This window comes from Furipterus horrens, unplaced genomic scaffold, assembly GCF_987537825.1.
Source record: "Furipterus horrens unplaced genomic scaffold, mFurHor1.1.pri manual_scaffold_10, whole genome shotgun sequence".
NCBI lineage: Eukaryota > Metazoa > Chordata > Mammalia > Chiroptera > Furipteridae > Furipterus > Furipterus horrens.
This window is the reverse complement of record NW_028327180.1, coordinates 74,864,212-74,889,032: the sequence shown is the minus strand read 5'-3', so window position 1 is coordinate 74,889,032 and position 24,821 is coordinate 74,864,212. Positions and strand designations below refer to the sequence as shown.

At 38.4% G+C, this 24,821-nt stretch overlaps 1 protein-coding gene across 2 annotated transcripts in view; it reads right to left on the bottom strand.

Annotated features, from left to right (window-relative positions):
• The window catches only part of SIL1 (SIL1 nucleotide exchange factor), a 243,134-nt gene that overhangs the window by 63,427 nt on the left and 154,886 nt on the right, over positions 1 to 24,821 (bottom strand). For both annotated transcript variants that reach the window (XM_090288228.1, XM_090288229.1), the window contains exons 6-7: positions 24,527 to 24,718; positions 19,552 to 19,673 (exon numbers count right to left, since the gene is read on the bottom strand). In XM_090288228.1, coding sequence (XP_090144354.1) covers positions 19,552 to 19,673; positions 24,527 to 24,718 — 314 coding nt within the window. The remainder of the gene's footprint in view (positions 1 to 19,551; positions 19,674 to 24,526; positions 24,719 to 24,821) is intronic.

Sequence of the window (24,821 nt, the reverse complement as noted above, 5' to 3'; positions counted from 1 at the left end):
TTAGGATGAATAATTTATGAAGCTGGTTAAAAATAAGGTAGAAAAAAAATATTAGCCAACAATCTCACAGAGAATGGAGACTGTACTGCTTGGAGGGGGGCAAAGGGGAAAAACGGGGACAACTGTAATAGCATAATCAATAAAACATATATTTTTAAAAGAGAATGGAGACTGAAGAAATTTAAGTTAAACCATTTAGAATTCTTGTATTTTCTGAAGGTAGAAAACTTTACATTTAAGCAGCATACTCAAGCATGTTAAAAATGTAAAAGTGATCACTAAAATAGATGATATAAATCAATATAAATGTCAATAAATCAAAATAAAAGGTAATTAATTAAATTCACCCAATCAAAAAACCAAAGATATTTAATTAGATTAATAAAGAAAACTCTAGCTACTTGATGCATAAAGAAAAAGTAATGTGAAGAAGACTGAAAGAAAAGAAATAGAAAAAATATAACAAGAAAAAATTAACAAAAAGAAAGCTGGTAGATATATTAATATCAGACAAAATAGACTTCAAGGCAAAAATGACTTATTAGGAATAAAGATGATCATAACTTAATGATATAAGGCATAATTCACCAGGAAGTTGTAAAAATTCTGAATCTATATACATTTAACAACCTCAGCTCAAAATAAAGCAAAAAATAAGCAATTACAGGAAGAAAGAGAAATACAATGCAAGCGGCATTGTTCCCTCAGACCCCTCCCCCACATACAGCACCACAACATGAGAGAACTAAGTGACAAGGAGATAGCCAACCTAGTGGATGAGGAGACAGCCAACCTAACACATTAAGAGTTCAAAACACTGGTGATGAAGATGCTCACAGACTTGACAGATATGCTTGTGTATGGCAAACACATAAGGGATGAAGTGAAGGCTATGCTAAGTGAAATAAAGGAAAATCCAAACGAAACCAGTGGTGAAGGGAAGGAAACTGGCGTTCAAGTCAATGATTAGGAACATAGGAAGAAATAAACAGTCAACCAGTACAGAATGAAGAAACAAGAATTGAAAAAAAAAGGGGGTGCAGGGCTTAGGAACCTCTGGGACAACTTTAAATGTGCCAACATCTGGATCACAGGGGTGCCAAAAGGAGAAGAGGAAGAGCAAGAAATTGAAAACAGATGTGAAAAAATAATGAAAGAAAACGTCTCAAATTTGGCAAAGGAAATAGACACACAAGTCCAGGAAGCACAGAGCGTCCCAAACAAGCTAGATCCAAAAAGGACCACATCAAGAAACATCATAATTAAAATGCCAAAGGTTCAAGATAAAGAAAGAATCTTAAAAGCAGCATGAGAAAGGCAGATAGTTATATACACAAGGGTTCCTGTAAGACTATCAGCTGATTTCTCAAAAGAAACTTTGCAGGCAAGAAGGGGCTGGCAAGAAATATTCAAAGTGATGAAAAGTGAGGACCTACAACCAAGATTACTCTATCCAGTAAAGCTATCATTTAGAATAGAAGGGCAGATAAAGTACTTCCCAAAGTAAAGCTAAAGGGGTTCATCATCACCAAGCCCTTATTATATGAAATGTTCAAGAAACTTATTTAAGAAAATGAAAACTACAAACAGTAAAATGACAAGAAATTCACAATTATTAACAACAGAACCTAAAAACAAACAAACAAACAAACAAACTAAGCAAATAGCCAGAATAGGAACAGAATCATAGGTATGGGGATCATTTGGAGAGTTATTAGCTGGGAGGGAGAAAAGGGAGAAATGGGGAAATGATACAGGGACTAAGAAGCATAATTGGTAGGTACAGAATAGACAGGGGGATGTTAAGAACAGTATAGGAAAGGGAGAAGCCAAAGAACATACAGGCACGACTCACGGACATGAGCTAAGGGGGGTGGGACTGCTGGAGGGAAAGGGGTACCAGGCAGAGGGAAGCAAAAGGAAAAAAAATTGGGACAACTGTAACAGCATAATCAATAAAATATACTTTTTAAAAACACCTAAAATAAGCCCTGACCAATGTGACTCAATTGGTTGGGTATCATTCCACAAAGCAAAAGGTCACTGGCTCGATTTTCAGTCAGGGCACATGCCTGGGTTGCAGGTTCAGTCCCTGGTCAGGGTGCTTACGAGAGGCAACTGATTGATGTTTCTCTCCCTCCCCTCTCTCTAAAAATAAGTAAATAAAATCTTTTTAAAATAAACTTAAAATAAATGTTTAATGGTAAAATATTTGAATCTGAAGAGAGGAACAGGACAGGAATGCCTAGTACTAGTATTTCAATAAGCACTGTAGGTAAGGTGCAAAACAATGCAATAAGAAAAGAATAAATGAGAGATAAAGAATAAAAAGAAATAAATTGTTGTTGTTTTTATATGATTTGACTAGTTACAAAGAACATCCAAAAATATACAGATAAACTATTAGAATAAATTTGTTAGATATAAAATCATACACCCCTACAACAGATTAGAAAATGAAAACTTGAAAATGATCCTATTTGTAGTAACAAATACTTAATGATAACAAAAGAGATTCAATATTTACATGAAAAAAATTATGAAGCTTTATGGAAAGATTTAAAAGTATCTAACTGAAAAGATATGCCCTGTTCATGGATGGGAAAATTTTTGTAAGTATTTTAATTCTTACAAATGAACTTAAAAGTTAATTGCAACTCTAACTGAAATGTCCAGAGTTTTTGTGTATCCTAATAAAGTGTGCTTAAAGTCTATATGGAAGATTAAAGAGCTAAATATATCCAAGGCAATTTTATAGAAGAAGAAATGAGATTTATTTTACCTGATATCAAAACGTATAAAACTATAGTAACTGAAGCAATATGAGACTGGTGCAAGGAATAAAAAAGGAGATGAATGGATCAAAATACGAACATACAAATAAGGGAACTCTGTATATGGTAGAAGAATCCATTATAATTCACTGGGGAAAAGATAAGACTACTCACTACACAGTGCCAGGAAAACTAGTTAGCTGCATAGTAAAAACTAAAATTAAATCTACATATCAAAGCACAGAAAATTTTAAAATAAAAATCTAAGTGTTAAAACTTTATATTCTTAGAAGATAGTATCTTTATAATCTCAAGGTAAGGAAGAATTTCTTAAAACATAAAGAGAACAGCCCTGGCCAGTGGATCAGTTGGTTGAGCATATCCCATATACCAAAAGGTTGATGGTTTGATTCCAGGTCAGGGCACACACCTAGGTTGTTGGTTTGATCCCTGGTCGGGGCACATACAGGAGGCAACCAACAGACATTTCTATTGCTCTTTCTCCCCCTTCCTTTCTCTAAAACTCAATGAACATATACGCAGGTGAAGATTTTTCTTAAACATAAAAAGCAAACAAAAAACAAAAAGATTGATAAGTATGACTTTATAAACATACTTTAAAGCATGCATAAAAAAGGCAGCATATGCAATGTTAGATGAAGAGCCACATACCCAAAGGTATTTGCTATGCATATAACTGACAAAAGGTAAGTATCCAGACTATATATATCTGAAAATATGTATGCTATATGTAAGTAACCACATGATATGCAAAATATAAAAATGCCTACTAAGCAAATAAACGAAAGACAGTAGAAAAATGGACAAAAGATAAGAAGTGATTTTTTAAAATGGCATCCCTGATGGCACAAAAACATACAAAAATGTACTCAACCAAACAAATGAAGGAAAAGAAAAGAAAGCAGAACGTGAGGAAGGAAGAAACTTTCTGAGCAGTATGTACTGGAGAAGTCAATCTCTCCTATATCATTTAAATATTTTATGATGAGCAAGTATATACTCTGAAGAACAAGTAATACATTAAAAAATAAAGAGAGAGAGAGAGAGAGAGAGAGAGAGACTGAGGCCTAGCCAGGAGGTAAGAAGAAAGTAGGAATGAAATAGTTAGAAAAGCTCATGATGGCTGCCTCTCTACCAGACTATAGTTCTATTCTTCTCTTTCCTCAAAGAGATGAATTATGCTCTTTCCAACAACTTCAGCCCATAAATAAGCACCTGAGGAGAAACTTAGCAGATCCGAAGTAGCTCCAACTTTGGGGAGCATGGTGCATTCTTCTATGCAATGCACATGGAACCAAGAACGAAATGTCAGGCAATGGAATCATGGTGGCAAGTACTGTCTAGAACTGATGAAAATGACACCAGAGCCTAGTTCTCAGGCCAAGCAACTAGGCTAAGAATACCAAGATCAGAGCTCTTTTCCTTCTCTTTGCCAAGTACCATTCCTGGTACTTTTGTAGCTAATTTGCCTTTTCTAGCTGTTTTTGTAACCCCATCTTTCTAGTTTCTCTATGTCACTAGAAATGTATTTCTTCTTAATCATTCTGCTTGGGATTCAGTGGGATTTCTGAATCAGAATTTGTGTCTTTCATAAATTTTAGAAAAGAATCAGCCAAACCACTTTATAACAGACTCTCTCACATTTTCTTTACCTTCTGGAACTCATTTAGACCTTTAAATTCTATTCTCCATGTTTCTTAGCCTCTTTTTCATTTTTCAGTATTGTATTTCCATGTTGCACTTCATAATTTCTTCAATTCTATATTCCAGTTCACCTAATTACTCTTCAATTGTGTCTGACCAGTTTCTTAAGTTATCTACTGATTTGCTAATATACAATTATTATATTTTTCACTTCTAGAAATTCAATATATATCTTTTACAAATCTTCCAATACACTGTCATTTTTGCTCATCTATTATGCTTCGCTCACACTTTTAATAAAATCTATTACTTTAAACATTGAAAGAATTATTTTATATTCTGTATCCTCAGAATTTTACTATCTGTAGTTTTGCAGGTCTGATTATATTGTTTCTGCTGTCTTTCATTCATGATGGTGTATTTTGTGCGTGCTTTGTGATATTTTGATTGTGAGCTCATGATCATTGGAAATTTTTTCTTTGTGAAGATGCTTTCAGGCCTGGATTTAAGACATGCTCCTCCAAACAGGATTTATATATCTTTCTAACAGTAACCTGGAAATTCAGCCAATTTTAAACTACATTAAAAACATTTTTTTCTTATGTAAGGTTTAACCTATAGGCTAATCCTCCATGAGTCTTGTCACTCATCTTTAAAAATTATGAAGTCAAAGCCAGTCCTATTTCACTTGTATCCCAACCACCTCCAGATAAGTATAAAGCAAAACTCAGAGACCCTAGGATTTTACCTATAAATTTTTCACTATATTTCTCTAAAAGGACTCATAAAAAAGTAATCACAATACCATTTCACATTAAAAACTTTTAATAACTCCTTTGTGTTATCAAATACCAAATAATTGTTTAAATGGCCCTAATTATTTCATAATTTTTTTAAAGACTGCTGATTATTTCAAGATCTAAATACAGTATAAGTGTAATTGGTTGATATTTATTTTCAGTGTTTTTTAATTTATGGGCTTCATTCCCTCCATTTTTTTCCTTGTAATTTTCTGTTGAAAAAGCCAGCAGTTCTAGTTTCCAACAGTCAGGTCTGAACTTTGCTGATTACATGTCCATTATATTGTTTAACATACATCCCGTCACTAGTATTTCCTTTAAACTGCAGGTTGGATCTTGATTAGATTTAGATTTGATTTTCTATCAAGATGACTTCATAGGTGGTGTTGTGTGTTCTTTCAGGAGGTATGTCAGAGTCAGGTTGTATAGAAAACACTCTCTAAGATTTATGGGCAAGAGGTTTACTGCAGAGTATTCTTGGGAACAATATCTGTGAGGAATGAGGGAAGCAGATTAGACAATGGGAGAAGATCAACTGTGATGCAATTGCAAGAGAGGTCTCAACTGATCCCAGAGAGAGCTCTGGAGCAGAGTTGTCTCCTTTGAGGCAAGGGTGGAAGCCCTTTGAACTCCTGCATTGTGTCACTGGAAGCAGGCTATCCCCAGGAAGGGGCCATAACCTTGGGGAAGTCTTGGAAATTGACTCAAGGGTCTTGAGTAGCTAACACTACCAGACCTAGGGGAATAAATGCCTTGGTTCTGAAGGGATAACCAGATGTGCACCACATCATCCACTACAGGGCATATAAAGCTTGATTAGATTTCTTTTTTATGATGTTAGGAGCTATTGATGATTATTACCTAGATCAATTAATTCATTAAAGATTACAGAACAGTGAAATTCTAATTCCATCACTCCCTATTTCTCTTGGCTGGACTTTCTCTATAAACTTCCCCACATTAACTATTTGAGTATACCAATGTTCTGCTCATATTGGGAAAGTAGGATAAATGCTTTATTGTTTCTAATTACTTGCTATTTAAAGTTATTAATTGGTTCCCTACCTAGTGCCTTTCAAAGATGACCAATGAGGTAGGTTTAATTTTTTTAAATACCATGCTGAACCTGAGAATTTAAACATATTTTATTTGCTTCTATTCATTGCAGTTATTATTGTTCTAGAGCCTCAAAGTGTTCCATCTATGGCCAATGGAAATCTTTTCAGGTTGAACCGTGAGTCCTTTACACAAGACCATAGTAATCTTTGAGAGATTCCTTGATATGGAGGATCATTTTGCATATGTCTTATTCCATATTTGAAATCAGCCATTTTTCACAGAAAACAAAGTTCCTTTTAGTGGAAAATGCTATTTTAGAGGGAAATGGCATTTTAAAAATACAATCTTGTAGTCAGAGTTGATCACTGTTATTAGATTTATCTTTTTGTGCAGATCCTTTCCATGGATAGAGCTAAGAAATTTTGCAGGCCATAACAGAATGGCATGAAATATTCAAAGTGATGAAAAGTAAAGACCTACAACCAAGATTAGCCCACCCAGCAAGGCTATCATTTAGAATTGAAGGGGAGATAAAGCACTACTAAGACAAGAGGCTGAAGGAGTTTATCACCATTTTTTAGGAAGAAAAAGAGGACTTCCGGCCAAGATGGAGGCGTAGACAGACATGCTACATCTCCCTCCACAACTAAGAAGGAATACAACTACCTCAAAACTAGAAACAACCAGAAGTTCCAGAAAATCAAAGTGCATGGAAGTCCAGCAAACAAAGATATAAAGGAGAAATACTCATCCAGCCAGGTAGGAGGGGCAGAGCCAGGGCGGAGAGGACATGGTGTGGTGGCGGCAGCAGTGGTGGCGGTGGCAGTGCCAGTGGTGGCAGCGGCAGGCCAGCAGAAAGCGCAGTCACACGTTTTAAAAAGTCAGGAGGGACACCTGGGGAGCGTTCCCAGCTCCTCACCAGACCGAAGAGCCCACGGTCCAAGCAAGGAAAATGAAGGCCTCATTGCTTCTGACAGTGCAGACCAGTGGGGGTTGGGGTGGAGGCAGAAACTGCTGGTCTCAGCAGAGTCCACTTGTTTAAAGGGCCACCACAGTCCTAGAACATCTGCAGACCCACTCACTCTGGGAACAACAGCCAGGGCAGCAGCTAGAGGGGTGCCAGTCCAGTGCGGAAATGGGAGAGGTGCCTGGAAAAGGGGCGAGTGCTGGGCAGGCGGCACTGTTCGTTCTCAGGCCCCTCCCCCACATACAGCGCCACAACGTGGTGAAATAGGTTGCCTGTACTGATGAATCCCTAAGGCTCTGCTCCTTACAACGTAACAGGAGTGACAACTCTACCTGGGAAGTGGAGGCAAACAAACACAGGAGCCTGTCAGAATGAGGAGAGAGAGAAGTATGGCCCAAAAGGGAGAACAGATCAAGGTTCCAATGGGAGAACTAAGCGATGAGGAGATAGCCAACCTAACAGGTGAGGAGACAGACAACCTAACATGAGAATTCAAAACACTGGTGAGAAAGATGCTCACAGGCTTGACAGATACACTTGAGTACGGCAAACACATAAGAGAAGTGAAGGCTATGCTAAGTGAAACGAAGGAAAATCCACACAAAACCAATGGTGAAGGGAAGGAAACTGGGCTTCAAATCAATGATTGGAACATAAGGAAGAGAAAAAGTCAACCAGTCCAGAATGAGGAAGCAAGAATTGAAAAAATGAGGAAAACTTCTCAAATTTTGCGAAGGAGATAGACATACAGGTCTGGGAAGCACAGAGGGTCCTGGGCAAGCTGGACCCAAAGGAGACCACACCAGGATGCATCATGACTGAGATGCTAAGGGTGAAAGATAAAGACAGAGTCCTGGGGGCAGCAAGAGAGAGGCGGAGAGTTGCCTACAGGGGGGTGCCTATAGGACTATCAGCTGATTTCTCAGAGGACACTTTGCACTAGTAAGGGACTGGCAAGCAGTATTCAATGTGATGAAAGGCAACCTGCAACCAGGACTACTCTATCCAGCAAGGCTATCATTTGGAATGGAAGGGCAGATGAAGTGCTTCCAGACAAGGCGAAGCTAAAGGAGTTCATCATCACCAAGCCATTATTATATGAAATGTCAAAGGGACTTACTTAAGAAAAAGAAGATCAAAACTATGAACACTAAAATGACAACAAACTCACAACTATCAACAACTGAATCTAAAAAGTAAAAGCAAAGTCCAACTAAGCAAACCAGAATAGGAACATAATCATAGGCGTGGGGATCATTTGGAGGGTTATCAGCTGGGGGAGAAATGGGGAAATGGTGCAGGGACTAAGAAGCATAATCGGTTGGTACAAATAGACAGGGGGAATAATATAGGAAAGAGTGAAGCCACAGAACTTATATGCACGACCCATGGACATGAACTGAAGGGGGTGGCATTGCTGGAGGGAAGGGGGGTACTGGGCAGAGGGGAGTAAAGCAGAAAAATATTGGAACTACTATAACAACATAATCAATAAAATATACTTTAAAATTAAAAAAATAAAAATAAAAAATATGAATAAGAAAATATTGCAAAGAATAAAACTATGATAAAGGCAAACAAATAATAAAAGCAGTGGATCAACAAACAAGCTAGAACAAAGATTAAAAGGCTAAAGCAGAAAGATCATATGTAATTACAACACTAAATTAAGGAATACACACATACACAAAAGTAAAAAATAATGACAAAAACATAAACATGGAGGGGTTGAGTAAAATGGTAGCGATTTTAGAATGTGTTCAAACTTAACCCTCTGAGTGCCAACATCATTGTGAGCTACAGTGACAAATTTTCCCAAAAGTGCCAGTGTCGCTCCCAGTGACTCTTTTTTCAATGGCTATAAATGTAAATAACAGTGGAATAATTAGTATTTTATGTTTTGTTCTCCTTTTTTGTACCTCAGGTTATATATTGATATTATTTTTCTCATGTTGATCCAAATTTTGAATTATGCATGGCACTCTGAGGGTTAAGCAACCATCAACTTAAAATAGACTGCTATAAACACAGCTGGTGTATGAGGGGCATGGAAACCACAAACCCAAAGAATATGCTATCAACTTTTGGACTTCTGCCAATATGTTAGGTGAGAAACAGTATCTCAGTGCAGTTTTAATTGGCCTTTATCTTATGAATGACGTTGAGCATTTTTTAACATGGTTGAGCATTTACATTTCTTTTTTTCTATGAACTATGTGTGTCTGGCCCGTTTTCCTACAGGGCTACTGGTGTGTTTCTTCTCTATTTTTAGGTGCTCTATAAATATATATATTAGGAACATTAAGACTATGTCTGTAATATAAGTTGCAAATGTTTTTTACTAGTTTATTATTTATTGAGAGCATTTTAGACTAAATTCTCAAGCTGGAGATTTTCAGGCCACAAAAGGAGTATTATTTTCCAGCCCAAATGTACTCTAGTGCTATACTGGGTAAAGAATTTTCTGGGGAATTTTCTTCCCTTCCATTTAAAGCCAAATTGCCTTACTATATCCTTTTGAGTAGAAGATTTTCATTTCCCTAATTCTCCCTTTCACAGGCTGTAAGCTTTGTCTCCTGTTCCCCAAGTTACAAAGCCTGTTGAAACCAAAAGCCTCGGCCACTAGGGAACGGCAAATGTCCTCAGGATACCTTAAGTTTCAGTGATCCATATCAGAATTTGTGCTTTTCATTATATCTGTCTCTAGGACTTCTCTCACTTTCTTGCAGTGCCACCACATGAAGAATACGATGTTATTAATTTCCCCTTAGTTATGCATGTAGTGGCCCTACGGTTTATTAATTGAACATTTAAGGAAATGTTTAAATATTTAATCTAACATCTTCAGATATGCTGAACCAAGAAGGCTTTTTGGAAAATGTAAACCACCATTTCCTAGATACAGAAGTCCCCCAGTTCTGTTTTGTTTTGTTACTTATATTTGTAATTAAAACTTAAACAATAATATATACTCATTATAAGAAAAATCAAACAGAATAGAAGAGAAAATAAAAAGCTTCCTTGCTTTTAGTGGCTTCATTCCTCCCACTGATTTTTTATGATCTCTGCTTTTGTGTTAGGCCATTTAGTTTGTATCTTGAAATGCTCTAAGGAGTTACATGAAACTTACCCTCTATAAGGTGCTGTGGGTACCATAGCTTTAGGTACAAGTTTCCATTAGCAAGAAGGTTTCCATTTATTTATTAAATAATTATTTTCTAGTACTCAAAGCTATAGAATAGGGAGACAGCAAGATTAAGATAGAAAAAGAATCCCATCCTCTTCCTACTGTCTAATTGGGGTTATCAACAGCAATCAGGTAATCAAACAAACACATACTTGCAACTTGAGATGAGTACTAGAAAGAAGGGGAATTTTTAAAGAATTTACAATATCTGAGAGAGATTTTAGAAATTTTATTAATATGAATATATTCAGGTCAAGTAATAGAATAATGACAAACACTGTTTAAAAAAATAATTCTGTCTCACGACAAAGGTCTAGAAGTAGATGGTTCCAAAATCAGGATAGTGGCTAAACTATATCATAAAGGACCTAGTCCCCTTCTGCCTTTCCTCTCTTTTATGGTCCTCAGTATGAAGGCTTTTTTGTCCTTGCGCTATTCACATCACTGGTCTAAGGAACTGTTAGAGCTCCAAGACAACTGCAATAAGGCAGGAAGAGTAGGTAGGGTCTCCTTATCTTATTTTAGGTGAGCAAAATCCTTCCCAGCAAACATCTCTTTGTTTCATTGGTCAGAACTGGATCACATGCCCATTTCTAAATCAATCTGTGCCCACAGAGAATGGGATTAATGTGTTTGCTCTAGACTACTGATGGCTCATTTCCTACAAGTGGGAGAGGGCATTCTCTCCCTGAACATGTTGCTTCCCTCACAACATCAAGGCTCCTTAACACATTGTTGATCAGTCACGTAAAAACGAGTATTTTCAAGCCCAAGCGCTGCTGACCGATGAGTTAACTCATGCTTGCACTTGCATTAGCTTATACAATCCTTAAAATTGAGAGTAATATAGGATTTTGTAAAAGTTTTCTTAATCATGTTCCATCGTGTTTATTACTTTATTATAAAAAAACTATTTTTCTAGCCCTGGCTGCTGTGGCTCAGTGGATTGAGCATTGGCCTGCAAACCAAGTGTCACTGGTTTGATTCCCAGTCAGGGCACATGACTAGGTTGCACACCAGGTCCTCAGTTGGGGGCGTGTGAGAGGCAACCACACATTGATGTTTTTCTCCCTCTCTTTCTCCTTTCCCCTCTCTCTAAAAACAAATAAATAAAAAATAAAATAATAAAAATATTTTTTAAACTATTTTTCTAGATATTCTGGGTTTTATTACAATTTTAGTATTGCAAAATTTTCAAATATGGCACACAGCAACGCTGAAGAATTTTTCAATGAATTATATGCAGACACCATTTCTGACTGTCTGAGGACTTTGAAGTATATTGCAGTGATGTGGAAGATGATAGACTGTTGGAAGGTAATTGTGAATCTGATATTAGACCACCAAAACGACAAAAAAGACATATGACAGAATCTGATAGTGAAAGTGATTTTGAAGAAGAGTGGACAGAAAACGACAATACACCAACCCTGGAGGATTATGCAAATATTTCTGGTGTCACTGTTGAACTTAGTGATCCACAGAATATCAGTGAATAATTTACTTTTTGATAATTTTTTTATTTAATTGCTTCTCAAACCAATTTATAACACTGCCAAATGGAAAAACTATAAAACATTTGCTAAAACTTTACCATGAGCAGAAGTTACCATTAGTAATATGAAGAAGTTTCTCAGTTTATTGATGGGATAAACAAAAAAATCACAATAGTTGGTGATATTGTTACAGAGAAGGGTCCCCAAAATTCCCCAGAGCCCGTGGTTTGGGGAATGGGGATGGGACTCAGTGGAGCACGGCCATTGTTCCTAAGAGGTGCCTCTGCATATCTATGGCAGGTAGCTAGTGTCTTAGTTATGCAAATGGTTTGGTCCTTCCAAGGCACCAAGGAGATGGAAGGGGCTTTGACTGTAGAACGGTGACGAAAAAAGCTTACCATTAGGTTCTACTAATGAAAGGTTCTACTAATGGTCAGAACTGCTACCACACCCACCACATCACAGGCCACAGTCAGGGATTTAAAAATAAGGTGGCAGCCATTTGCAGGGGTAGAACCATGTGGTTCTGAAAGGGAAAGGAGCAGCTATGCAGTTCAAAGGAATGGACTGGCCATAAGGCCTGGGCTAGCAAGAAAGTCGGCATGCTGCTGCCTTAATCATGCCAACTTCAGTGGACTCCAAAGCCTGGACTTCTGAACTTTTGAAACTTGGGACACACAGAGAGGACTCTCTTGGGACTTGGGCCTTTACTGAACTTCACCATGATCCACTGCAACACAGCACATGTTTTCCTGGACTATTATATGGAGGCTGATGACATCATACCCCAGATCTTGAAGGAGAGAGCTGACAGATAAGAAATGGGGAAATTCTGGGCATGTTTTGGCTTATACCCTTTTGGGGAGCAAGGCAAATATTGGGGCCCTTGGGAGGACATGACTCTGAGCTGGAGTGCTCACTGCCCCCGACCCTAGGCTGGAATATCGTAAACAAAGACCTGTTTTCATCAACACTAATTGTTGGGTTTTACACCAAGGTGCCATGTGAAAGAACCCTCTTTTGTTTGGTAACAGTTTGGGATAGCTTTTGTATAAAATTACCAATCAACAATGTGTTAAAAAAATTTTTTCATTTTTTAAGAAACAGTTGTTTAGTAGACAACAGCAGAGGAAATAAAAATCCATAGGACTCATTCACCAACTAAATTGAGAGAAAGAAGACTCAAATATCACTTAAAAGTTTTAAGCTTGAGGCAATCATACTGCCAAGAATAGATAAAAAGAACATGGGAGGAAAAAATCTAGTTTGTGAGAGAAACAAAAATGAATTCCATTTTCTTCTCCTTAAGTTTGAGGTGCAATTAGACAGTCTAGTAGAAATGGAGGGTGGGACCTAAGGAGAAAGGCTGGACTTCAACATAGACATTCGGTCACCCACAATGAGGTACGATTTGAAATCATGGGAAAAGGTAGGACCACTGGTAGAGAAAATAGAGAAAAATAGAGCACAAGGCCAGAAAAATCTTGGTGAATTGCTATAATCAGGAGATAGTAATAAGATGTTGTCATAAAGGGAAAGGAGAGAGAGTAAGCATATGTAAGAACCAAGAGACTACCTTGAGTCCCATGGCAGTCAGTAAGTTTCCAAAAGAAAGTAGTGGTTGATGCTGTAGACTGCTACAGAGATGTCAATGATTAAAAAATACTCTTGAAAATTTTCAGGGATGGCAGGAACATAATACTCATGTGTACTTACCTGGATCCCCTTTTGTCTACTCTTTCAGTAGTTTGGATGGGAAATATAGATTGGCAGGTTAGAGGTGACAAACAAGTTAATGGAGGAACTGGGGTCAGAACACAAGTAATTGAGAACATTTGTAGGTTAAGAGGAAACAGCCTAAAGAGAGGAGAGTGAGGAGCACTTACGGTGATGGGAAAACATGAAGATGTGCAGAGGTTGGAGGCCACAATAAGGACAAAAACCATGTTCAACAGCAGAGAGAAAAATGTGAAGAGCGAATAGATGTGGTAAGAAAACATTAGATGTTGGAAAAAATGGGAAGCGAGTTTCAAGATATTAGTGGATGACAGAGGTAAAGATAAAAGTCAATGTTGAGAATGCTGACCCCAGTAAGCTAAGAAAAGCCATCAGGAAAGACAGAAGATACAGATGAGCACTGAAATTAGCTGAGTATGGCAAGAAAGAAATCTGGAAATTGGAGGCCAATAGATGAAGATGTGATACCAGCCGAACAGTTAAAAACAAATCAGCAAAAACTTCAGTGGAAAGAGAAGAACTGAGGAAACTAGAGAGCCAACAAAGCATGGGGTGAGAGCATATAGTGTCAAGAACAGGGGAGACATTCATTTTATAAAGATATTTATATAACTCAAAATCTGCAAAGAAGTTTTCAAGGAAGGTATCAAAAAGAGAGGTTAGAACAGAATCTTGTTCCAGGGATCCATCATAACAGAATATAATCACTCATGACTGATGTCACATGTATATACATGCCCTCTTATACCAGGCACAGGTCCATGACACCCTGCAAACTGTGAACAGTTCAAATAGAAGTACTGTATACAATGAGCACTTACAAGTCCATGTAACTGCATAATAATTCATACATATGCAGATGAGAATGAGAGTAATTAAAGATGGATACAGGACACCAAAAGCGACTGAGGCAAGAGCATGCAAAGAGCAAAAGCCAGTGCTCCCTAGGGTGAGCACACCAATTTCTTGATAATTTAACTACTGACAGTTAAGAGGTCAAAATTACATATAGGGAAATAAGAAAACAAAAAGAGGCAGACAGTTTGCTGAGAAGTTAAAAAAACAAACAAACAAAAAACAGATTACAGAAGGCTGCTTGGCCTCTGAAGTTCACAAGGCCTTGTGAGATTTCCTAAACACAGAAACACAAATGACCTGTCTGGAACTCCACACACTCCCAGTAGGTCACACTGCAGACAGACACACATAGGTGTCATCATGAGATTAAGTCAGGTAATAGAAAAGCCACTGAAAATAACTCGAAGAAGAAAGGAGGATTTTTGTTCTTTTTTTAAACAGCGAGGAGGAGGAGGAGGAGGAGGAGGAGGAGGAGGAGGAGCAGTCCAAAGCATCAGACTTCTATCTCCTTGTCTCCTCATATCTTCTTACGCAAGAGCTGCCTTATACATAGGCAACAAACAGCAGAAAATGAGTGTGTGAAACCCATAAATAAGTGTAAATAATATTTAAATAAGGGAACAAACTATTTCACTAGCCATGTAACATTCAGTGGCCACATCAATTACATTTTTGTTAACTCTTTCTTCTTGATCTTGGAATAATCACTTCATATTTAACACTAGGGAAAAGATCTCTTCATCCACAGAAATGTGCATGGGGGTCTCATTAAGTAATTAAAACAGGCATGCAAATAAAGCAGCAAGATTAGTTGCCTACCATCACAAAGCAGCAAGATTAGCACACCAAGACATATGCTATGTGGGAGAACATAAGCACCTTAACAGAAGAGAAAATGAGGAAGCAAATGTTTGTATTGTAAAAATGAAAGAAATAAGAATTACAAGGAGTCATAGCAGCTCTACCTCATACATAGAAACAAACACAGGGAAGCTTCCAAAATGAGGAGACAAAGAAGCATGGACCAAATGAAAACACAGATCAAAACCCAAGAAAAAGAACTAAACAAAATGGACATAAACAATCTATCAGATGCAGAATTCAAAACACTGGTTATAAGGATGCTCAAGAAACTCAGTGAGGACTTCAACAGCACAAAAAAGATCCAGTCAGAAATGTAGGCTACACTAATTGAAACAAAGAACAACTTAAAGGGAAACAACAGTAGAGTGGATGAAGCCGAGAATCAAATCAATGATTTGGAACATAAGGAAGAAAAAAACCAATTAAAATAAGAAAAAAGAATTTAAAAAAAATGAGGATACTATAAGCAGCCTCTGGGACAAGTTTAAGAAGTGCAATAGTCGTATCACAGGGGTGCCAGAAGGAGAAGAGAAAGAGCAAAAAATTAGAAATCTATTTGAAAAAATAATGAAAGAAAACTTCCCTAATTTGGTGAAGGAAAGAGACATGCAAGTCCATGAAACACAGAGAGTCCCCAAACAAGATGGATGCAAAGAGGCCTACTCCAAGACACATCATAATTAAAATGCCAAAGGTTAAAGATAAAGAGAGAATCTCAAAAGCAGTAAGAAGAAAAAAAGTTAATTACCTACAGGGGAGTTCCCATAAGACTGTCAGCTGATTTCTCAAAAGAAACTTTGCAGGCTAGAAGGGACTGGCAAAAAATATTCAAAGTAATGAAAAGCAGGGACGTGCAGCCAAGACTGCTCTACCCAGCAAAGATTTCATTTAGAATCAAAGGGTAGATAAAGAGCTTCCCAGACAAGAAAAAACTAAATGACTTCATCATCACCAAACCATTATTATACGAAATGTTAAAGGGACTTATTTAAGAACAAGAAGATGATCAAAACTATGAACAATAAAATGGCAATAAATACATGTCTATCAACAATTGAATCTAATAAAGAAACTAAGCAAACAAGAACAGAGACAGAATTGTGGACAGGGTGAGCATTTTGATGGTTGCCAGATGGGAGGGTGGTGTAGGGGAATGGATGAAGGGGCGAGGGAATTAAGAAGTATACAGAAACACAAATGACCTGTCTAGGACTCCACAAACTCCCAGTACGTCAGACTGTAGTTACAGAATAGCCATGGGGATGTAAAGTACAGTATAGGAAATGGAGTAGCCAAAGAACTTATACGTATGAACCATGGACACGAACAAGGGTGTGGGGACTGCCTGAGGGAGTGGAGGGTGCTGGGTGGAGGGGGACAAGGGGGAAAAATTGGGACAATTACAATAGCATAATAAAATATAATTTTTAAAAAAGGGAAAAAAATAATTACATCATAGTAAAAAGGACACATGATGGACATGATGATGCTATATACCCCTTATCACTGACAGGTGCATTATAAGCATTTTCACAGGGCTTACTGTATATTATGCTATTTCATATTCATTTAACCTTAAGAAATGCAGAGGACACCTATTATTGTTCCTAGTTAATAAATAAAAGAGGCAAGGCTTAGAAAGGTGAGATCATTTGCCAATAGGAAACAGCCAGGAAATGGTAGACTGGACTTGAACTAGATTTTCTGATTCTAAGTATAGTGATATACCTAGTCCCTCCAGATGCTCGAACAGCTGGACTGATTAAGCAGTATTCTTTTAAAAAAAAATTTAATCCTCACACAAAGATATGTTTATTGATTTTAGAGAGAGAGGAAGAGAGACAGAGATAGAGAGCAATATCGATGTGAGAGAGACACGTTGATCAGTTTTCTCCCATGTACACCCTGACTAGGAATCAAACCTGCAACCTTTTGCTGCACGGGATGACGTTGCAACCAACTGAACCACACAGCCAGGGCTGACTGAACAGTATTCCTGCCCATCAGTATAAAACTAGAAAGAATGACTAAAACCCCCAAACTCTGATTCCAATGTGCTCACTATCCCTCAAATAGCTTCCTGACAAAGAGCAAGTTCATCAAATCACTCTGTGCATACATCAGTGCATGTGCGCACACACGAATATGTGTGTTGTTTGTGCACACCTCTATGCTGGGGGCAGGGAATGGGCTGCAGAACCAATACCTAGAACATCAAGAGGAAATAATGATTATAAGGCTAAAACATTGAAACCTGCCTCTCTGCACAGAAATATTCTTACCTTGGATTAAGTTCCTCTTTGCATGAATGAAACATTGACATTTTCATGATTTCAAAAGCCTGCTGCTGGCTTCCAAAAGTTCTGGCATGATACCATGTTGTCACTGTAACAGCCCTCCCTCCAGTGAGCCATCAAAAGCCCAGCTAGAACATTTTGAATACACCAGTATGCTTGTCACCAAAAAAAAAAAAAAAACTGCAATATTTTATATTTATCTCTCTTTAAAATTTTAGTGATATTGCATAAATGTTAACATGGTCTTACCCTAATACAATCACAGGAAAGTCTTAATAATATCACATTTTGGCACAGCCCCCAGGTGGGTTATGGCCTGCTAAGCAGGCCCAATGCATACTTCTCAGGGCACTTAGTTAACCCACTTTAACTAAGAAGTGACATCAAAGATGCTACACAGTTTCTGCCAAGAAATGTGTTTCCAAAAGCAACAGCAAGGAACAAGTAGGATCATTTGCTCAGATTGAAAGTGGAAAGAAAGTATTCGGGATTATGGAAAAGATTTCCAAAAAGGTACTAGGAAGAGAGGTTAATAATGTTTGATTTAGTTCTTTTATGGCTTGGGAAACAAAAGTGAGCCTCAGTAAGTTCTTAAGCCTCTAAAGCCTTATGAGGATAAGACCTGGTACTTCCCCAGGGCTGAAATCACAGCTACCAATGACAAACTCAGATTCTCCATCTTTCCAGTGCATGCACAAGCATCCGGGGAGACTATTTTCCTCTGGTAGTAGAGACTAAGGGAAATGGAGTGCCTTGGACCACAAGATTGACTATCAACAACACAGCCACAGAACAAGCAGGGCTTCAAGATCAAGGCAGGTTAGTGATAACAGAAACAAAGCCTGCAGTGCTCTCAGTCTCTCTCCATGGAACAATTCTTCTGGCCTTCCCCACTTTGTCCCTTAATTTACTAAGAAAAGATACTGAAGCTTTTCAGAATGAGAGGCTATCAGACTGAGATTCTAATTAAATAAAAATAAGCATAGATGGAAGACAAAGAAAATCTTTTCAAAACAAAGCCTCCAAAGGTAAAGATGTTCAGAATAGCCTTTCTCCTGCAAAATCACAATCCCTGCATCCAAGCAGGACAATCCCTAATAGTCACCACCCATTTCCTTGTAGCAAGAATCAGGATATTGGTTTCTGTTTTAGAGAAACAACTCATTTTAGGAGGAGATTTTCAAAAATGGAAGGAACTATAGCTCCAACAGACCACCTGCAGCTTGAAGACATCTTTACTTTTTTAGTATGAGTATAATATAGTGGTGCCCACATACTTTCATACTTTGATGCATCCACTCTTAGGAGAGATCAGTCTTCTAGCACAAGCCAGACTAATTGAAATTTTAACAACGTCCAACCCAGAGTCCAATAACCTGTTTATTGGTTCCAGACAACTAGTGAAAAGACACATTTCCCCCCAAAGACTCTCCTTGGTCAGGTTCATAATTTATTCACCACAAAATATACACTGCTTCATTTTCAAAATTCTTGCAGTTCATCCCCCTTGCTCTCAACTATCTATGGTTAGTATAACTTTATATTAGCTTTGAATAAAACAGAGAACGTGATCTAAAATATGTACTTAAATATCCATATAGATAAGAAAAGGGGAAACAGAGAGGCATAAATGATGATAATATGGGTGAAAATTCTTCGCTACTTTGAATAAGAGCAGAATCAAATTCTTACTCTAATTTCATTGAGATTACTGTGAAATAGGGATAGGGACATGCGTGAGTTCAAGTGTAACCTTTTTCCAGGTCATTCAGTCCAATATAAAGCTAGAATTCACCTGAAGGACCCAAACAATCCTAGTTGATGAGATGACCATTCTTGTTGCTTACCTGGAAAAGGCAGCCCCCAGCACAAACGCAGCATACTCCTTCACCAGAGGTTCTGTGCTGTTCAGCCCATTGATCACCACTTGAAGACCACCGAAGGAAAGCAGGTCCTGTGCATTATCCATCTGCAACAAAGGCAATGCTTAGTACAGTACTGCCATCAAGGTCAGAAAAACTCTTCTTATAGCCTTTCTTTTAGTGACTATTCAAAAACAAACTAAAAAGTCAAGCAAAAAACAATGGCTGCCTTTCTGACTAACTAGGAAAGGGTTTGTAAAAACAAGCTAAATTTTTAGAGAATCTGAAATTTAAGAACTCCTAATTATGAGCATCTGCATGGGAACTGGTGGAAATGGCACCTATTTATTGCTTATGCCAAACATATCCTGGAAAATTCTAATACTGTAATGAGTCACAAAGTCTACCCCTAAAGTACAAGTCAGTAACACAAAGACCTGACATCCTCAACACTAGTAAATGGCGACATGCTTCCTGTTGATGTCTAGCCCCAATGGAAGCAGTGGAGGCAACACACACACACACACACACACACACACACACACACACACACACACCTCCCCCCTGATTTTTAATTCGAAGTCAGGGAGTATAAATAAAGCCCCATTGCAAGGGGACAGGGACCTAGGAGAGTGACAGGAAAGACATAACAATAGTACCCACTCTTCCCTCTTTCTCACTTTATGCAGTCCAACGTTGACTGAATCTGAGGACATTCATGATAAAATCTGCACAAAAGTCTCTCTCTCAAAGGCTTTATTCTAGACCGGTACTTGTGGCTAGTGGTTATTATTGGACAGTGCAGAACATTTCCATCATTACATAAAGTTCTATTGGACAGCACTGGTCTAGGCTATCATTTAAGGCCCAAAGCCTCAAGTCCAGGCAATCTATATTTTATCCTGTGAAAGAGGGGATAGTTCATTCGCCAAGCTTCATTAGTATCCTGCAACAAGAAGAACTTCCTCAGAAAGGTCACTGGATCCTTGCAGTAGCTACAAGTCTCCCTTGAAAATATCTTTATTGCTACAAAAGCTGCCTCTTATCAACATGCTGATCCTACTCTACAAATCATCAGGAAAACCCAGGAAGGTACCACAAACCTGAAGAAATGGCCAATCCAGGGGTATGAAGTAAGTATGGAGTCTGCTCCACTATAAAGGCTCCAAGCTAGGGCTAGGATTTTTCTGCCCTAATCTGTCCTTATGAAGAGTAATGATTACTGGGCTATAGCACAGCTAACTAGGGAGACTCAGAACTGGGTGCTTTCCTGACATAAGCACAAATAATACTGAACCTTCCTTCCTCACATATTCTGATTTTAAAATCTAAGAATTCACTGCCTTTCCTTTGATCCTCATTCCCCCAGGTTTTCTGGATATAAAACCATGGCTGAGAGTCCTCTAATTCTGTGCCTGGGATGGCTATATATCAAAGCTTGTATACATTGCTAGCAAACAGCTGCCACTATGAAAGCCCCAAAACAACAGTCCAGAGTCACAAAGATTTTGTTCTAGATTTTTTATCTTTATTACTACAAAGATAATTCAGGGTGTTATAAATGCCAACATTTATGAGCACTTCAGCCTTCTCAAGATGTTTTCTCATTTGTTATGTCACTAGAGATGAGGAAGAAAGGAGTCTTTCTGCCCACTGCACACCCAGAAGATTAAGCTCCAAAATCTAGGTCTGGGGCCAAAACTTTACCCAGGATGCCTTCAGAATCGGGTGGGACAGGTGGAGAGGAACTCAAGGTAGAGGAAGGGAGTGCACAAAGAATGGGACAGAAGGGAATTGTGTCAACACCCAAGAGGAAAAAAGGGAACCAGAACACTGACAAGATGATGAAAGCAAAGGAAATAGAGAAAGGTAGAGAGGATGGTAAATAACTGAGAAGTGATGTGAGGGAAGGCAAACACACTGCCCCAGGGTTGATGGGCAGACAGAGACCGCTCCTCATAAATAACTCACAAAGTGTTTTCCACACACATGGTTCTTGCTTTTCACAAATCCTGTTTAAAAATTCAAATATAGCTGTGAGGAATCCTTAGGCAGATCCAGTTTGGGTCCTTGAAGCCTGTGGCTCTCAAAACCTCCGATCAGTGAGTCCAGAACAGGAGCAGACTGGTGAAGTTGCTGGCAAGAAAAGTCCTGTCTTCCTCAAAGCCAGCACTATATCACCCCAGTTCCCCACTGCAACTGTAACTGAAGGCCAAGCTGTGTCTTCTCTGAGCCCCCTGTGAAATCACAACTTAACACTGTTGCATGGAAACCTGACATACCAGTCTAAACTGAGGACCTTATATTTCCAACCAAAAGGCTAATGATCCAAAACATTTATGACTCTTCTATCAACAGGGCAAGTTCGGCCTTTATCAGGGGATTCGTTACCAGGCTGACCTCAGACTGAGTTTGGTGATGCCTAAGAAAATGTTTACCCCAACCAGTGGCTTATAAAAGCAGAATAGGATGTCACCCTAGAGATGACACTGCCAGGTGCCCACCCAGCTTGCAGGATAAAAAGAAACTTGTTGGGGCCCTGATAGCCTCCTGTGTATTCATTCCCCTTTAGGTATGATAAGCTTTCTAGTCATTTTGGCCTTTTATGCTGCAACTAAAGGAAGAGATGACAGAAACCTGCTAACTAAAGATCTATCCAAGTATATTAAGATGATAAGAAAATAAAAGCTGTTGACATCAGAGGAGGACTGACTTAGCCAATAACCCCTAGGATCCTTAGTCCTTTAAATATCTTTAACAGAAAAGCTATTGGAATTTTTGTTTTTTACCCTGGAGAGAAAAACTGGAAAGAGAAAAGAGAACCCAGGTCCATTTTTTCTCTAAGAGGATCACAGACCTGCTTTTTGAGGCCTGAGAAAGAGTTGTGAACAGAGAAAAAAGATGAAGAGCCTGTCCCATAATTCCTGCAGATACAGTACACACTCATCCTCTCTCACCACAAAGGCCAGCAAATCCTAAAGACAGAATGTCTTTCAGCCTAGTTTATACAAAATAAGGACATTGTCGTGCGTGGGAGGATGGTGAAGATCTGTGTCTTGGTAAGGTCTTAAAAAGCCTTTGATTATAATTACACAGCTTTCCTGGGCCAGCATCACCCTAGTGTGGATTACTGCAAGCATCTCCTATCTGGTTTCCCTGCTTCTACCCATGCACCCCACCACTGACCTTTGGTCTAATTCTCAACACAGCAGTCAGATGGATCCTTTTAAAATAAGTCAGATCATGTCGCTCTTCTACTCAACATCCTCTAATAATGTTCAATTTCATTATTTTCCATGGCCTACAAGGAGATCCATGATCTTCCTCCCATCATCTGAGTTTCATCTACTTCTCTTGGCTCCAGTTATACTGACTTCCTTGCAGTTCCTCAAACACATTAGACCCCACCTTAGGGCTAAGGGTACTTGCTATTTCTCCTGCTTGAGAGGATCCTTCCCTTCCCTGCTCTTTTAATTTTTTCATAGTATTTAACACCTTCAAACATATTATTTATAATTTACTTATTAGTTATGTTTATTGTCTGTGCCTCTGCTAGAAGGTAGGCTCCAATTTTGTTCACAGATGTATTCTAAGTGCCTGGAAGAGTGCCTGGGACTTAAAAGGCATCAAATAAATTAATACATTGAGTAAATAAATGACTTCTCTTGGCTCTTTTCCCTTAGATTCACTTATTCCCTTTCGAGCTTCACTCAAATGGTACTAGTATCCTATGAGAGGCAGAGCGGCCAAAAGGTTAAGAGCAGAGTTTGGAGTCAAACAGGCTTTGTTGCAAACCCCAGCTCCACCACTCATTAACTAGGTGACCTTGGGCAATCACAAGTGTGACTTTATTTTCCTCAGTTATAAAATGGGATTAATAACAGTGCAGTGACTACTCATAAGGCAGATGTGAAGCCAATAAATTGATATGTACAAAGCACTTGAATATGAGCCTATTATATAACAATGTTCAATAAATATTAACTATTATAATTGTGGCACAAGTCTGATCAGTCATTTCCCTGCTTCAAACTCGCCAGTGGTTCTTAGGCTCAAGGATAAAATCAGAGAGAGCATGGTACTAGTTCCAACCCCACCTCTTGACTCCCTAACCCTTCTACTTCATCTCTGCTACCCCATCCAGTCACTCTACTCTCTTGCAGGTCTTCAATCTCACCAAGCTCTTCTCTGACTCAGAATCTTTGCATGTGCTGTTTACTCTGCCTGGAATGTTCTAATCCAAGCGTTGGCAAACTTTTTCTAAAGGGCCTGATAATAAATACTTTTGGCTTTGTGAACCACATGGTTTCTGTCACAACTACTCAACTCTGCCATTGTAGCTTGAAAATAACCAAAAACGATAAAACAATACGTAAACAAATAGGTATGACTGTGTCCCAACAAAACGTTCTTTATAAAAACCAACAGTGGGCTAGATTGCCCATGGGCCACAGTTTGCCACCCCCTACTCTGATCTCCCCTCTTTGCCTATCCAACACCTGTTCATACTATAATGCTCAGCCTAAATGTCACATCCTCAGGGAAGCCTACCCAAATGCCCCTGACTAGACTAAGTTGCTGTGTTATAGATTCCTATAACACAATTTTAAATTATCTCACTACTAAATTGTTAATTTGATCATTGTTCAATTGTTTTTTTTTTAATTGTTTCCTCTTACAAATTGTAATCTACATGGAACAGGGACCCCATCTATTTTACCTGTGCTATATTGTCAGTATTGAAAAATAAAGGAGATAATACTCCAAATGAAACAGACGTTGGCTGTAGCCTCTAAGAATGTATCTTACTACAATAAATATTGGTCTAGATTTAAAATACTGTACATGCTGAGAGAGAAGTAAAGATGCTAATGCATTTTCCTAGAGCTTAGGGTGGGGCGGGGAGTATTTTTGAAGCTGTCAGTTAAAAATCAGACTTATGGACAATGAAAAACAATACCTGATGGACATAATATTCAAGATCAAAGAGTGCAGCAATCTTCTCTTCCAGGGTGGAGCTGGAACTATTGAACTTGTTGATCAGCCGCACCATAATCTGCATGTCAGTCTCAATGACAACATTCAGTTCCTCAAAGTCCTTCTTCAGCTCTTCGATGGGACGAAAGAGCTGTTTAACCTCAGCCTGCCTTGCCTAAGGAGCAAAGAAATGATTGATTAAATCAACTGAGACATCTTCCCAAGACTCCCATGCTCTACCATGGATGCTCATCCTTAGAGAACTGCTTCTCCAGAAC